We start from the raw sequence: 16,658 nt of genomic DNA, 5'->3' as shown, positions 1-16,658 counted from the left end.
AGCCGCGGCCAAAAATAGCACCTATCCCAGCCTGCCTAGCAGATTTCCATGGGACAAAACAAGGGCAGTTGCCAGGGGCTCGCTGGAGCGGCTGAGAAACACAGAGGGCTTGATTACAGAGGGGAACGAGGCCGCGGGGAGAAGAGAGGGGATGAACACGGCGGCCTAAATCACGCCATTTAACACAGGAACCCCTCCACAGAGGCGGCTTCAGCAGCGCCGCGGGGCTGCGGGGTTGCCAGACCGCCGTCGTTGTTCATCCCCCGGACAACGGGGAGTGTTCCGAGCGCGGCGGGGAGCCGGGCTCAGAGCTCGGCCGCTCCGGTGGGAATTCTCTGACCCCGCCACCAGCGGGCAGCTTCTCGGGCAACGGCGGCATGGCGGAACTCCGCGCCAACCGCGGCTCGCCGGGGGAGCGCGGCCATAATAGCCGCTCGTTAGCGCTGACTCACTTTTTCCACATCGGGCTGGCGGTGTCGAATTTCCGCGGCGTGAACTGGGTTACAATGCGCAGCGCTGCTCTAACGGTCCGGGCCGTTGGCGGGGATCCCCCTCCTTCCAGCCAGAATGCACCCTCCTCCCCCTCCCCCCCCCCGCGCCTCACCCTGGCTGCACTCCACACTGTTCATGCCCAAACTGCCTGCTCTCATCCACACACTCATGCCACCACTTTCAACATTTAGAGGGCATTTATAGGCATTATGAGGCATCCATATGGGGTCAATAAGGGTGAAATTCTTCCGGATTAGGTGACTGTTACAACCACTGGTGGACACTACAGTGTCTGAACCATCAATCAATCCATTCATACCTGGAGAGTCAAAATCCAATTTACTTGTTTATACAAAAGTCTCCCAGACAGAACATTTTTGAAAAATATTTCAAATGCGACAGTTGGCCCCTTGAGCTAACAGAGCAAACCAGAGTGCACAGGAGCCATGAGAATATGACCGTGAATGCACATACAGGACCACCAAAAAACGACATGGACAGGACCATTATACATTGACCATGGGTGATGAAACAGAACCATCATAGACAGACTGTGAGAATACAGACAGGACATGCTCATCAGCCCAGTTGTTGAACACAATAATTCTGGACAGCAGTGCCAAAGATGGCAACACAGATCACAGTTCTCTAACACTTTATCCTGCTCATCACAGAACAAAAGTGTGACAGAAATAAATCCTCTTTATAAAGTGTTCCCTTGTTCCTGATACAACTAGCAGTCACGTGCAGCTGCGATAGGTGTACAAAATTAAGAGTGCATTTAAAATGGGAAGCACTGCGTGTCTACCTGAACAAAGAGTGCTTACTAGGCCAGCGGGAAATTCTTATTTTCTGAGTAACTTCTGAAATGTCACTGTGGCAGTCTGTAACAGTCATGCAACCACTACACAGAATTCGGCCAGGTTATTTAGGACAGGTGGCTAACCCAGTGCCTTGAATTCTAGCCAGATGTCTCTCCTGACAACTCACGCAGCTGAAGCTCTGGACCGCAGAGAGGGAGGGGTCCTCTCTGGCTCCCTTCTCTCTGACTGGTCAGATACTCAGGGCACAGAATTTGCCATGGGGGTAGAGGGGGGCAGCTTAGGAAACTCATCCCACAGCACAGGGAAACTGCACGTAGCCCATCTGGCTCGGTCTTATTTTACAGACAGAAAGGTGAAGCAGGTTCAGTTCTGCACCCTCAGAAAGTGGCACTAAACACAAAAGCAAGGTAGGGCCACCTAAACCAATCTATGGGAAAGATGAGTCACAAACACAGCCTCTCAGTTAAACGCCCAAGTACCTACCATTAGAACGACACAAAAGCAGTTAATCACAGCTGATTCACACATGAGGTCATAATCTGCCTAGCTACAAGAAGTACACAAAAAGTAGTTGGTTAGTCTAATCCAATCAGGTTTCATGGTTCTGGTCAGATGATCTTCAGTACACGTCTAAAAGGAGTCGGGGGGCAAAGAAAAGCTGCTTTCTTTCCAAGAAGTTTATGGCCAAAATTCAAATGAAAACAAAGCACAACAGGCTTGCTGGTCTGTAACCAGCAATGTTTGGAAATCAGGTATTTGCAAAGTAGCTGTACTGACACTGAATGATTGCTGCATAACAAAGATGGCCACTCCCCACACACACACACACACACACACACACAAAAGCAGGCCAAGCATAGAAAAGACCTTACATTTGACAGTAACCAATTTTACTGAACAAGTGGCGAAACATATTAAACAGCTTCTGGAAAACATTTACAAACACGTTCAAATAGACATTTTTGTAACAAAGTGACTTGCACATAATCATAAAAGAGCATGTACAAAAACACAGCCCAAGCAGTAGATACATGGTGTAAAAAACAATGCAGGAAACCTGGTATGAAATGCACAATTTTTACACACCATAATGGCTCTCACATCACATGCCTGGATAATGTCATAACATTCACTTTAGCACACATCACATAGCCTACTTCATTTAGTGACATACAATTCATATTCAGTTGAGGCCAGCTTCGTTCCAGAAAAAATATGACAGCAACATCTGCTACACGAAGCAAAGTCTATACAGCTATACATATACTTTCCAGCGAATCTCCCATAAGAAACAGAGGTTACAAACTCCGTAAAAGTTTAACGTTTTCAGAAAACAGTTTAGGCTAAAAAAATTAAAGGAGCAATAAAGGTTAGAGAGACAGCAGTAGACGACAGATCTTTTTTAATCTTCTTAGAGCTGCTGCTTTGAAGCTAATTTGCCAATAATTCATTAAGATGCAGCAAAACCCTCTCCATTCATAATAGGCGATAAAATCTTTAAAGAATTTGTTATGGCTTGTAATTGCAATATGGCAGCTAGATTAGTACAAACTAATTGGAATAATCTGTTATTATGCACTTTTGTTTGTACAGTAATCCTACTAACATATACACAGACACGCACATGGGCGTGCACACACACACACACACACATACACACACACACAAACACACAAATGTTTGAATACACAAAAATAGACACATGAAGCAGAATTGTGCAGAGAGGGAAAAACTGAAAGATATTTTTGAGTGTTGAATAATTTAAAAGCCAGATGCTTTCAAAGCTCAATTGACTAGAAACGGATTTTAATCGTTCTGCTGTGCATGGCCATTTGAGAATTTGTTTGTTTTTGTTTTTTTCCCCCACTCAAAGCATAGAGACAGCATCATTTTCTTTAATCTGCTATCCCTCTCTAGGCAACCATTCTGTCACACTAAAATGGCTGTGCCCACACACAGTTCATGCTCCACCCCCCCATCCCGCCCCCCCCCCCACACACACACACACACACCAGCTCTGCCCCTCCCTGTCTGTTACAGAGTACCCACCAGATGGTTCTGTGTACAGCAGCCCTTCTAAAGCATCGCCTTAGAACCCGAAAGCACCCCTTGGCTCAGGCCGCCGCCTCCGTCGTTAAGGAAAGGAAGGGAGAAAACAGAGGACTGACAGGGCGTGGCCCGTTATCTCTAGCGCCGTGTCCAGGGGGAGAATCGCACGTACACACGCCCCCCAAGGGGGACAAGCGGGCGTGCCAGTCCACAGACTCACAAAACCCAGCAGGCAAACTGCAGAGCCTGGTCGTGACAGACAGAGAGGAAATACACAAAATACACATTGCGTGGTTCCCACTGTCGGCCTGAACCAGGAGAGAAGGCCTACTGCCCCTCAAATGAGCCTCTCGCAGACAGACTGAAACACACACACAACTGTAACAGCCACGCACCATCACACCCAAAGACATTATTTTTACACCAGGACTAATCAAGTCAAGAGGAGGACAGCAAACAAGAAATTACAGTTCCATCTATGATCACTGCGTAGCCTGCAGCCCAGACCTAATGCCAAGTATCCTGCCTGCTGCAAATCAATACATCCTCAGTGATTCAGAGGTGGCTCTACAGTCCCTCCCAAACACACAGTCATGGACAACACATCAGGAAAACACAACACGTGCAGTTTGTCTTCATAACTCTCATTCAGTAACGGATATTCTTAAGGTAATCAGAGGTAAAGGTGTGCGCAATCACTGTATAAATACAGAATTATACAAGTCTGACAACATCGATGGGGCGAATTATCAATGTCTTTTTCGATTCAAGACATCCTGACTGGATGCGCACAGCGTGAACTTGATGTCGCTCTAGAAACCACCATTACACAAAAGAAACTGTCAGAAACTATCATTCCTGCTCACAGCTCCTGCTCCGTATCACTGCTTTCAATGGGAAGCCTGATAAAGACATGCCTCTGTGACAGAGGATGCCACGAGGCCTTCATTTCACTGGAACAAGTTCACGAAAAATGAGGGTTTTGTCCACGTTAATAGAAAAAAAACGGGATCATCAGGATTTGAATCCTCCGCCAGTGTTGCGGCCTGGTCGAGGGAACGGTGAAAAAAAAAAAGGCACATCGGTCACGTGCGAGGACCATCTGTGAACAGAGCGTTTGGGGAAATCTTCGCTGATTGCTGTAGCAGGGGAGGGGAGGACCCCCGTGGTCTGCGGTCCGGATTAACGTGTCCAGCGCACAGGCTGGCAGCGCTGGCGTCCCGTGCATCGCAGCGTATTATATAATAATCCTGCCCACAATGCACAGGGGCTGAAAGCCCTAGCTTAGGAGAGGGAACTGAACGGACGGGCCCGCTAATGGGAGAAAGGAGAGGGCTGGTTGCGGGGTGAAGTTGTCCCTGTGCGAAGTCCGTGAGCACGAGCCGCGCGCGCAGCCGTTAGCGACCGACAGGGCTAGCGTGGGCCGCGGCAGCCATTGTTTCCATAATCAGGTCAGAGAGAGGGAGGGGCCTCACGCACTGCCGAGTTGAACAGGCCGTGGGGGGGGGGGGGGGGGGGGGGGGGGGTCATGGGGTAGGCGTGGGCGGGTGAGGGGCACAGGTTTAAGAGAACACCCCCAGCAGCAGGTGGCCAAGGTCACTGACAGCGGGGAACGGGTTGAGAAATAACGAACCTGCATTAGGCAAAACTGAGAGCCGAATAAAACGGCACGAGAACTGGGCTAATGAGCGACCCGCCCCCTTCCATTTGGGGGGGGGGGGGTTACCCAGGAGGGCCCTGGCAGGCGGTCTGGCTGACAGATTCTAAACGAGCAGATCAGGTAAGAGCCTGACGATGCTCGAGCTCAGCCTGTGTATAGGTGTGCAATGTCTCCCACAGGTAGAGAATTTATTTGTGGTGGTCGACTCCCTGGGTGTTTTTTTTGTGGGAGGGGGGGATAAATGGACTTCTGATGACTGTTTGTACAGTTACCATATTAAATTATATGGCAACTATTAACAGGTTATTACATTTTGCTGTCCAGACAGAGTTCACATTACTGGCATCTGTGCAGTGTATGAAAACCCTCACCAGCTTCAGGAACTTGAGCCTGCAGCCTCTCTTCCACTACACACCCTTTCTCCCCTCACTCACAGCTGGGTCTGATGCTTCTCTCTCTAATTATTAAAAAAGTAGTGTGCAGCTTACAGAAAGAAACAACTAAATGCCAAAGAATCCTTTTGGGCAGGTGCAAATCTATTTTGGGTGGGCCGCCCTAATAAATTAATTGTATGGGAAACACTGGGTGTGCCCCTGCCCATCAATCTGAGAACCCCTACTGAGGAAATGGACAGTGTTGGTCAAATATATTTTCTCCCTCTCCTTCTCTCTCCATCTCTCCATCTCCCTCAGCCTACATCTGCTGAGCCACCATGGCTTCTGCAGTGGGATTACTGACAGTCACCCACCCCCCACTCCTCAGCAAACCATGTGACCCCCACCGCGGAGCGCTGGAACATGTGACCTGTCCGCCTCCGTTTCCCAGGAGCGGAGAAGCCCACGCTGCATTCCACAGCGCGGCACGTGCCGTGGGAGGGGTCCGAACCAGTGGCACACACGTGCACGTCCACGTCCCCCCCCCCTCACTCCCACCCTCTACCCCCACCCCCACCCCCGGCCCAGGCTAGGAAGAGCTACGCAGGGGGTAGAGTAGGCCAGCGTAATCCCCACCTTTCACACACAGTCAGGGAGAAAGGAGGCATGGCCACTCCTCCTGCCTAAACGGGGAAGTGGCCCAGTTCCAGAATCCTGCGAAACGGATCTCAGATCTGCTACCTCTGTCTAGGATTTCCTCCTTAATCTCTTTTAAAGCTGAAACAGGAGAGAGGGAAGCGGGAGAGGACGAATTTCCTTAAAGGGTCCTGCACCACCAGGCGAGGCCAGGACAAGGACTCAAACTGGGAAAAGGGGAGGAGCCACAGAGCTACAGAAGAGGTCAAGTCCACCAGCCACTCCCCTTTCACAAGGCAACAAAATGAAATCTCACAGCTCAGACAGGTTTTTAAAAAGGAGGCGGAAAGTGTTGCTAAGATAGCCTGAACAGCAGGAAAGCGTTCATGGAGTGTGCAAAGAGTATGGGGGAACCTGTGGCATGCTGGGAAGGGGGGGGGGGGTACTGGGCTGTAGTTAAGGATGCTTTTGGTACTGTATACCCAGTGGTTCTAAAACTTATTGGGATACAAATTAGAAAGACTTTAATATTGGGAGCCAAATTAGAAACTTAGTACCTTTCAAGGACCCATCAAATACAAGCACTAGCATAGCCTAGTGAATTACAGACTCATTGCAGGACCCACCTCTTACACTCCTGTGACCTATTTTGGGTCCCAACCCATAGTTTAGGGAACACTGCTGTATACCGCTTGAGGTGACAACAGGTGAGGTTTCTAAGCTTGGAGATACAATTCACTTTACAGTGGCACCACCTGCACTCACAATACCAGGTACAACTTGACTGTTAGAAAAACTAGTTGGGATGGACCCAAGGATAAAATAGGCATACAACCCACAGAGAAACACCTCCGCTCTCACTCTCTATGCCACCAAAAGAGAATGGCCAACAGAAAACTTAACACTGAATTCAAAAAAGACACAATTATCCTTTTGCCTTACCAACAACCTTGTCGAAATCCACAGAGCAGCACCAACTTGATAATAAGGTCTTGTAATTTAACTGTAGTCAAATCACACCATTTTCTATCACCAAGTGCCTCCCTCACAGAACCCAGCAGAGCAATGATAACAAGCTGAATTACGTTTACTGACAAAATGGAGGCTACAAGCTGAAATCTCGTAATCTGAATTTAAGGTTCACGGAAACCATGCGTGTCAACAGTAAAATTAAAAGCTAGGGCTGTTGAACCCGTGCAGGTAGCATTCCGACCCCATTCAGCGCCGTTCACCACTAGCTGACAAAGTGGTGTGTGTTTTCAGCGAGAAATCACCACCGGAGCCCAACGAACTGCAGCGATCCCAACAAACACACCTTTGTAGTAAGGCAGTTAAGCCGCAGTGGGGGCCCCAACAGCTGCTGATCCCCAACAGCACACAGCTCTGCGAGGCATTCATTCGACAGTCTGACAAATGGGACAGACACTCTGACCAACCAGGCTTACTGCTTCAAAAAAAAAAAAACAAGCCTACCACAGCCACACTATGTGCACCATCATGCTAAGACAAACTGTGTCTTGACTGAAATGAACAGCTTTTTAAATAGGCACTTCAAAACTGAAAGACGTGCTACAGGCTAGCACCGCAGCTGGCTTCGGTTCTCACCAAAAAGTAGCCCGCATTGCGTAGCACGTAGGAAACATTCATAGAAATGTATGAAAGGAGTGAAGTATAATGTGCCAATGTAGTAAATGTGAGCCGGTTTTAAGAGCCTGATCGTTGGAACACTTTTTTCCTCCTAAAGGAAATATCCTCAGTGTGCAGTGAAGGGCTCTCTGTAATCGGTGGAAAGCACAAGGCCTCATAGGGCCTTGTATAAATTGGCAGTTTGTCTTGAGCCAATGTTTGCTCCCTCTTCCTCTGGGGTGGGTATGTAAGAGCGCTCAGCAACAGAGCACATTTTATTATCCAGTTCAGTGCAGACGGGCTTTCCCCCCCACACACGCACATATGCAAACATGCACACAGGCGCACTCACACATGCATACACACAGAGACACATGCAAACATGCACTCATACATTCACACACTCAGAGATACACACTCACACACGCACATATGCAAACATGCACACAGGCGCACTCACACATGCATACACACAGAGACACATGCAAACATGCACTCATACATTCACGCGCACACACACATACATGCAGAAATGCACATGTGCGCACTCATACATTCACACACTCAGAGATACACACTTGCACATATGCAAACATGCACACAGGCGCACTCACACATGCATACACACAGACACACATGCAAACATGCACTCATACATTCACGCGCGCGCACACACACACACACACACACATATATGCAAAAATGCACATGTGCGCACTCATACATTCACACACTCAGAGATACACTCACACACGCACATATGCAAACACGCACAGTCACATTAACACACATATGCAAACATGCAAACACACTCATACACTCACATTCGCACATACATACATACACGCACACACAGCATGCAGAGGGGGGAGACTCCATCTTAATGAGTGAACAGGCCTGCACATTTTAGCCCTGAGGGCCTGCACACGAAGGGCCAACTTCCAACGCACTGCCATGTGCTTTCACCCAGCTCTACACAAGGGCGCATGTCTGTGCACTTTAAGCAAATAATTCACACAGCCGTTCCCCAAAACGAAACGCATTTAATTATCCAACAGTGACTGGAGAAACTAAAAAAAAAAACAAAGATTGTCTACACAAGTTCCAAGATGCGTCAGCAAGAGTGTGTCATGCAGGGAGTGTCCACACAGCACAGCAGTGAATCAAAAGAACAAAGGTGGGGAATGCACTTACTGTACGTCGCTTTGGATAAAAGTGTCTGCCAAATAAAAGTAATGTAATGTAATGAAAAGAAAGTGACGTCATATCACCTTCATGAGACAGAAATGCTTACAAAGCTGTCTGAAGAGTCACAACAGGACCAAAGGAAACTAATGATCAGGGTTAAACTCACAAATGGGAACACACTGCACTTAATATTCAGTGCATGCAGCCTATCGGGCTATTAGGATTAGTCAGATCATGATATATGCATATTATACGATGTAAAGTCACCCCATTCTCTCTTATGCAAACATTTAATAAACATTTCTTCAAACTTGCAAAAGTCACCAAAAGCAGACCAATACAAACGGCGAGAAATGACTAACTTTGGCTCAACAAAAATGTCTGATCAACAGAAGGGAGAACATAATCATGTCAACTGTCACAAACAAAAACCAAGGTGCACCAAGCTGACATACAACTTGACCACCAACAAACACCGTCTTCCGCCAATCCCTGAGACTGCTCCTTCAGATAGCGGTTAGCCCTAGAGCACACAAGTCTATCTGAGCTCAGGTAGCTCACACATCCGAGCCGGTCTTGGGGGGGGGCAGCAGAGGCCTGGTCACCCCTCCAACTCAAGTGCATTTCTGTCAGTCAGCACTCTTCTGACGAAATCCTGGTCACAACAGTGAGGCCTCTGCGCAGGTTCAATTGAAGTGCTTTTCACAGCTATTTCCTTTCTGTGGGTTCAGCTGTGACTGCACGGCCTTTTTAAAAAGGGGGGGGGGGGGGTTGGGGATGAAACTGCCCCAGCCTGTCAATCTCACCTCCTAACACCATAATGAGAAAAGAGGCAGCCTACGCTTAGGTAGAAGGTATAAATGAAACGAACGAAAAGGGATTTTTTATTGCTGCTGTTTTCAAAGGCTTTACAGCCAGTTTCCCCATCTGTGGTGCTTACTTATGTCCTGTCCCACCCCCAGCCCCAGAGGTAAAAACCCAAGCTCTCTGCATTCTTTAAGAATAGTTTTAAGGTTTCTCAAACCCCACAGCACCCTTGGAAATGTGTTGCAACAGCTAAGGATCCACTGACCATGGGATGACTCAAGAAATTAGCACACTCCCAGATATATGCAATGGATATGGTGAAAGTGCCTATAGTCACTCAATTAAATTCATGATTGTACATTACACTTTTCGAGCAAAGAACTCTGTTGAAAACTATCAGCGTACTTAGTTTTGATTTTCCTCTCTCGATAGATGTCAATATAGTTCTTGTTTATACTCCATGGCTTCCATACCTAATGAGTTCTGTCTTATAACAAGACCTGTAAAAAAGCATCGCAAGGAACAAATAAGTAGGCCAACTAATGAATTCACATCGGTTATTTCTGACAGGCCCATTTTCGTGGAGACCCCATGCAATAAATCAAATTCCACCATGCTGCGGAATATGCCGAATATGCTCAAGTCCGAGTACAGCAGCGTCAATATTCCCTTCGCGTTTCCCTTCCTCCTTCCCAAGCAACAGCGACTCCATAACAGGATGTGATGTAGACTACAGCCCATTCACTTTAGGGGATGGGTGTTAGAAAACAGGGTCTCCTCTCCTATATTAATCGATTACTGATGCTGTGTCAACGACCATCGCACTTATGTAAAATGCCAACTCTGTACTAGCCACAAAAAGAAAACATGAGCACGAAGAGAAATGTTAAATTATGTCTTTGAAAGTCTACGGAGAGCAGGCTGCTACCTAGTAGGCTTGCTACATTGTTTCTCTTGTGTAATTAACGCCAACTAGCTCGTTCTGTGTTCACACGTTTCAAGCCACTTCAAATCATGACGGTAAAAAAAAAAAACTCACTACTTTTTATAATCACATACAGCAAACATCACAACTGCTTCCCGGCTTCCTCGGACCGGGTAACTGTCATGTAACAGCGCCACTTCAGAAAATGCATATTGGTAAAACTGTTATAGGCCTACCCGGATTAACAAAACAGCGCACATGGCAAATCCTGGATAGCAATGACAAATTAGTGCTGTAACTAACCTTGTATACTTGTCCATAGGTTCCATTACCGACCACTTCCACCAATTCAAATATCCCAGCAGGATCCTGAAACGGGACAATAAATACAAATATTTTGTAAATGTATATCAACAAACCTGATAAATGTTTGTTAACATTAGCGTTTTAAGTGGATTCGAGCCAAATGCAGCTGTTGCGCCCTATTTCTCGTATACATGCCAAATCATTGCAAACAAAGGAAAGATTGGAACTATCCAACGACTGCAGCACCCTCCTCGCCTCAATGATAACACAAACATCGCAATTTCTACCCCCAACGACCAAATATACAAGCAATAATGCGGTCGTGTTCGTTAAAATTATCCATCGCGTGCTATAATAGTTAAATTTTTTTTTTTTAAACCCTGTGCTTAACCATGAGGGGAAAAGAAGTGCTCGTCTCCTTAAACACTCACCCGCAAAGAGGAAAGATCTATGTCCACCAGACTTTTAGCTGGAGAGTCGTTCGCCATCTTTTAGATAATAAATAAAACTGCAGTGTCTATCCTTCTTCCTTCACGCTGATTGTATCTTTGCAAAGCCGTGTCTCTTCATTGGTGAAGTTATTTCAACGGTTTAAAGGCTCGACGCGGAGTGCTCTTTGTGCTCCCTCTCACTGGTGTTGAAGAAACGCGACTATACCATGTTGAGGTGGCAGGCTGGCAAATGCTTTCGGACCTCCGCTCTCCCTCCGCTTAGTGCGAGAGCCACACAAACACAGGAAGCCGGTTCGCAGAATCACTGGGAGAAAAGGCAGGGCCGGCGCTCCGGCTGTGGGAGAGGGAGAGGACGAGGGGAAAAAATGATGGTGAAGAAAAAAATGAAAAAGAGCTCCCCCTTTCTTCTGCTCGATAAATAATCGGAAACGCACCGTGGCCGACATAAAATGTTTTTTTCTCTCTCACTCCCTACGCTTTAGGGCTGGGCCTCTTAGGATCCGAACAGACAAGCCCAAGGTATCAGCATTAATATAGTTGCGATGGGTGGGGCCAGGCAACGGAAACAGCAAAGTTGGATTGACTTTATTTGAAGATCAGTTTGTTGAAGCGTTTAGAATTAGTGTACACATTCGAGGTGTATGTATTTTGAATTGACACTTGGGCCTATTCTACCACATATAAATATTTACGCTTACTGTTCAGTCAAATCGACAACACCTGAATCCACTGTCCTACACCCCAGGGGCCTGTACCACGAAGCAGGATTACTGAGTTTTAGCTGGATATCTGTGCTAAGTAAAACCCGGAACAGATCTCTTTGCTTCAGTCCATGTTCCTGGTTTTTACTCAGCGCAACCAACTAATTCAGTAATCTTGCTTCGTGATTACAGGCCCCGTGTCACTCCACACTCCTGTCATGACCCTAACATCTACTCTGTTGCTTTATGAGCGTTACTCCACGCTGCCATTTCCCCTGGCTGTGCTCATTTGGTGTCATGTTATATTAATGTCATTGTAATGATTTAGCACCATAAAATGGCTGCTACAAACATATCACTGAAATATTGCCAGGGCAGTATTGGTTAGGCAGGCATTCAGTCAATCACTAAATTAAACAGCTTTAAATTGTTCATCATTAGCTGCATTCCTACTCCAGGTGATGTTGTGCTAGCTGTGACAAGAGAGGGCTGGTGTACTGAAGGCTGAAGGTGCTGTACACCATTAGGCATTAAAGTGACTGGGACCAGGTCTGGTTTATCAAATATAATTAGTGGCGACATTTCCATTGATGGGGTTACCGAGTCTGCAAATAACATTTTAACCCGTGTCTAACCAACAGCAGCTCTAGCAACTCAAAAGCACATCTCCAGACTTTGGGCCCTCCTCTGATGTGATTAGTCCTATTCCTTTATTTACTTATTCCTACTCCAGACATTCCATAATTATGTGGGAGGGATTCAAAGATTACAGGCGGCCACATGAAATTGTGCGTGCAACTATGAAATGGAATAAAAAGTGATATTATGTAGCATAAGACAAGGTGAAGATGCTTGTGATGTTGTGCTGTAGGCTAATAGATCTGGGACAGACAAAGCTGTATACAGCTTTATAGCTGAAGCTCCTTAATTTTTTTTGGTGTTGTGGTTTGTTTGTTTTGATTTGTTTTTGTTCTTTGGAGAATTTCGCCAAAAACCTGAGGCATTTGGCGACAAGTCAATACTAAACAGTTTTGCAAAAATCATTCTCCTTGACGCACTTGTGCATACACCTCAGCCTCTTTTTCAGGGTGTCGCCCTCAAAGTCTTGGAAAAACATCTAGCTAGATACAGAGAGTTACAAGCTGGCCCTCGTTTATTAAAACATTTTTTGTTAAAATAAAAAAAGACATACTATGTGTACACCATAAACTCCCAGCTGGTAGGATCAGGTTAGGGGTAATTAGAGCGTGTTAAATGGCAGCTGTGCTTGGGATTTCCTGATGGATATTTCACTGTTGATGTCAACTGTTCCATACTATTCTCCTCAGCCTGCCCCTGCCATGGCCATTGTACACCCTGGAGTACAACAATACAATACAATACAAATTGATTGTCCACACGGAGTGGAGAATTGTCTTTGGTTTCACATGGCATGACCCTAAAACAGACTGGAGACATGTAAAAAAAAAAAAAAAAAGAAAGAAAACACAGAGAATTAGAAATACTAAGCATCAGATACATAAAACGCAATTTGTGTGATAGCAGAACACATCATTGCAGTGCATGATTTATAGTTTAAAATGCTGATTTGCACTTGGGATTAAAAAAGGATTTGGTTGCCTTTAGCACCCTATAGCACGCTCCAGAATTCAACATCTCAAGTTGGGTAAACAGAGGGTAAGGCTATGGCTTTGGAGCTCCCCTGACCTAGAACCTAAACCTAAAATGTGAAGTGAGATCCAGGATGGTCCCAGTATCTCCCACACCAACCCAGGATTCTCAGACCCCCTCCCAGGTGATACTGTATGTGCCACACATACTGAGGACATCACCGAGTTTTCTACCAAAAATCTGCAGCGGTTGATATTCTGAATATCTTCCTCAATGTGTAGAATGGCGTGTGTAGATTCTGAGATTATATCTACGTTAGCTCACTTCCCTTTTGCTTCCCAAGAGCACGAGTCTGCAGGAAACAAGATGCGTTGATTTAGCTCACGTGGCTTATCAGTTAGAGTACCTCATCAGCTCTAAAACTTCCCCCACAACGTTACCAGTCAAAGTTCCTCTGCGGCTAAGCTTGTATGTGTACAGTACCACTGGCTGAAGAGCAAGGCATCATGGGAAGAAAAAGGCCATTTTGCAGTCAAGTGATGTTACATGTTTACTCACTGGTCTGGGAATGTTGTTAGCCAAGTCTGACAATATGGCTCATTTGAATCAGGTGAACGCACTTATGTTTCTCTTAAACTGTTAGTGGCTCTGGATAGAGCGACTTCTAAATGAATGCATGTAAGGAATGTAATGTAATGCAATTGAAGTTCTTACCTAGAGACTAAAAATCATATATTTGTTGCGAGCAGAATGTTTACTCTCAAATGACTCATCCATACTGTACAAATCTGTCTAGACTATTTTTACCTATTGACACTTTACTAGCCATTATTGTATGCAGCCATTGCTTTCTTCTAGTCATTAGCGAGTGTTTGTGTGTCTCTGTACATTAGACCCATGCAGTGCCGGCCCTAGTCTTTGAGGGTCCCTCAGCAGGATTTGATTTTGGGTTTAATTTGGGGGCCCCCTGGCAGCTGCGGGGCCCCGAGCAGCTGGTTACGAGGCGTATTGGGTGGGAGCGGCTCTGGGTGCATGTGCGGTTTGAATCCATGCTCCCCGGGCCTTACGGTGCCACAGCACCACGCCGGCCTGCCGAGAACACAGACACTGCCCCGAGGGCTCAGTTCAGCAGAAGGGGAAGCGCACCTGCAGATCACGCCTCTGTCGCCGTCAGTCCGGTCCGACCGGTTCTGTGTCACCCCCTGGGGGGACTGCGGGGGGGGTGTGTGTGGTGGGGTGCGGGGGGACGTCCTCCCCTGCTCTGCTGGATCATCACTACAAACACCGGTGCGCCCGAGCGAAGAGAGGGGGGGGGAGAAGTACAATAACAAAACCTGTTTAAGGCCAACGGTGCGCGGCAGGACCACCTGACAAGGCCAGGGGCACATCGGAGCTGCTTTGCCCTCATGTGCATGTCCTGTAAGCAAGGCCACGTGCCTTCTGCAGCGGGGTGTGCGCAGCCTGAAATTCAGTCCTCCAGCACCAAGATGTGCGCAAACGGAGCTAGAATAGCTGAGGTTCAGGAGAGGGACCACACCTCAAACGCTCCCCTTCCGCTTATCGCCTGTAAGAAAGATTCCTGCCCACCGCACCTGTTCTTTCGTTCTTGCTCACATGCCCCACCCTACCGCCCCACTCTCTCCCACGCTCTCCCTGTATCGCCCCATTTTTCTCCGTCTCTCACTCTCTCCCCCTCCCTTTCTGCTCCAGGGTCCAGTGGGGTTCACTGAGCACAGGAGCTACGGCTAATCCTTTGCCAAACTCTTCCCCACACTGCAGACTTGTCGCCCGTACTACTATTCATCACTTTCAATTGGGAACACCCGCTGAATACTTGACCAAAGTGAGACCCGCAAACTTGGTATAGTGCTCCAAAAGTAATAAAGCTTGAATGCTCGTATTCATTTGATGGTGTGGTTCTCAGCTTGTGAAGCAGTTCTACCAATCGATCCTTTTTTTCCCCCCCTCACCTGAATTGCACTTGCAAGTCCCAATGCTCAGGCAGAGGAACTGATTAACTCAGATAATTGCCAGGACAATGGACAGACTCTTTACATACCGCAGCAGGTGCACGGAAAGGCGGTAAATTTATGAGTCGGCGTGTTTGTTTAAGAGCGGCCCCAGACAGTCACACACTGTTACACAGCCTTCCTCTTGTAACTGTAGCCACGCAAGAAAGAGGAACAATCTGACAGCTGGTTATTGGCAGGGAACAAACAGGCCGGGCACCCGGAGACTGGCAATGCCGCAGCTGAACTGGGCAGGGGAGCTCAGACACTGGCACCCAAGCCTGGCAGTGCAGCCGCTGAACTGGGCAGGAGGCTGCAGACGCTGGCTTGTTTTAGCCAGAGCTTGTTACCTCTGCATGGAGGGGAGGAAGATGTAGGCCTTGCAGAGTGAGGAGAGGCAGTGAGAAGAAGCTGGCTGGTTCTAGATGGGCTGCTGGGCTGCAGCGCTGGGGAGAAGGCTGAGGCCTGTCTTCTGCCCCTCTGTCAGAAGACTGCCCTCAGGGGCTGTTCTGCATCAAGGTGACTGGACACAGAGATTTCGCCTTTATACATCCCTCCCATAAGGCCACTGCATACACATAGCCACAGGCAGCTGGTGTGTGTGTGTCGTGTACGTCTATGTAACTGTGCATTTGTGTGTGTGTGTGTGTGTGTGTCTATGTGACTGTGTATGTATGTGACAGTATGCATTTGCAATTTGTGTGTGTGCATGCATGTCTATGTGAGTGTGTGTGTATGTGTGTGTATGTGCAATTGTGTGTGAGTCTGTGAGTGTGCAATAATATCAGGAGGTTTATGTCAGCTTTCATTGCCTGATACACAATTATCTTATATCTGTTAAAAGCCTCAGTGCGTGATATTACGATGGAAGGTATCTGAAATGTATCTGTTTTTACAGATCACTGATCATCCTATTATCACACAACCCATTTCATGTGAGTTCCAAAATACCAAATAATTAAAGTAAGTGGAAACTTACTGGTCCTTTAAAATAATGC

General features: G+C 47.0%; 1 protein-coding gene across 13 annotated transcripts in view; it reads right to left on the bottom strand.

The window, feature by feature from the left end:
• LOC118214305 (mitogen-activated protein kinase kinase kinase kinase 4) overlaps window positions 1-11,838 on the bottom strand; it is a 78,707-nt gene extending 66,869 nt beyond the window's left edge. For 4 of the 13 annotated variants that reach the window (XM_035394179.1, XM_035394183.1, XM_035394181.1 and 1 more), the window contains exons 1-2: window positions 11,319-11,835; window positions 10,885-10,950 (exon numbers count right to left, since the gene is read on the bottom strand). In XM_035394179.1, the coding sequence (XP_035250070.1) occupies window positions 10,885-10,950; window positions 11,319-11,375 (123 nt within the window). In that variant the 5' untranslated portion in view covers window positions 11,376-11,835. Of the gene's footprint in view, window positions 1-10,884; window positions 10,951-11,318 lie in introns of all 13 variants that reach the window. The other 9 variants (XM_035394180.1, XM_035394186.1, XM_035394190.1 and 6 more) reach the window with 6 other exon arrangements.
• Between the last annotated feature and the right edge of the window lie 4,820 nt (window positions 11,839-16,658).

Source organism: Anguilla anguilla, chromosome 15, assembly GCF_013347855.1.
Source record: "Anguilla anguilla isolate fAngAng1 chromosome 15, fAngAng1.pri, whole genome shotgun sequence".
Classification (NCBI taxonomy): Eukaryota; Metazoa; Chordata; class Actinopteri; order Anguilliformes; family Anguillidae; genus Anguilla; species Anguilla anguilla.
Note: the sequence above shows the minus strand (reverse complement) of the source record. Positions and strands in the feature narration are given on the sequence as shown.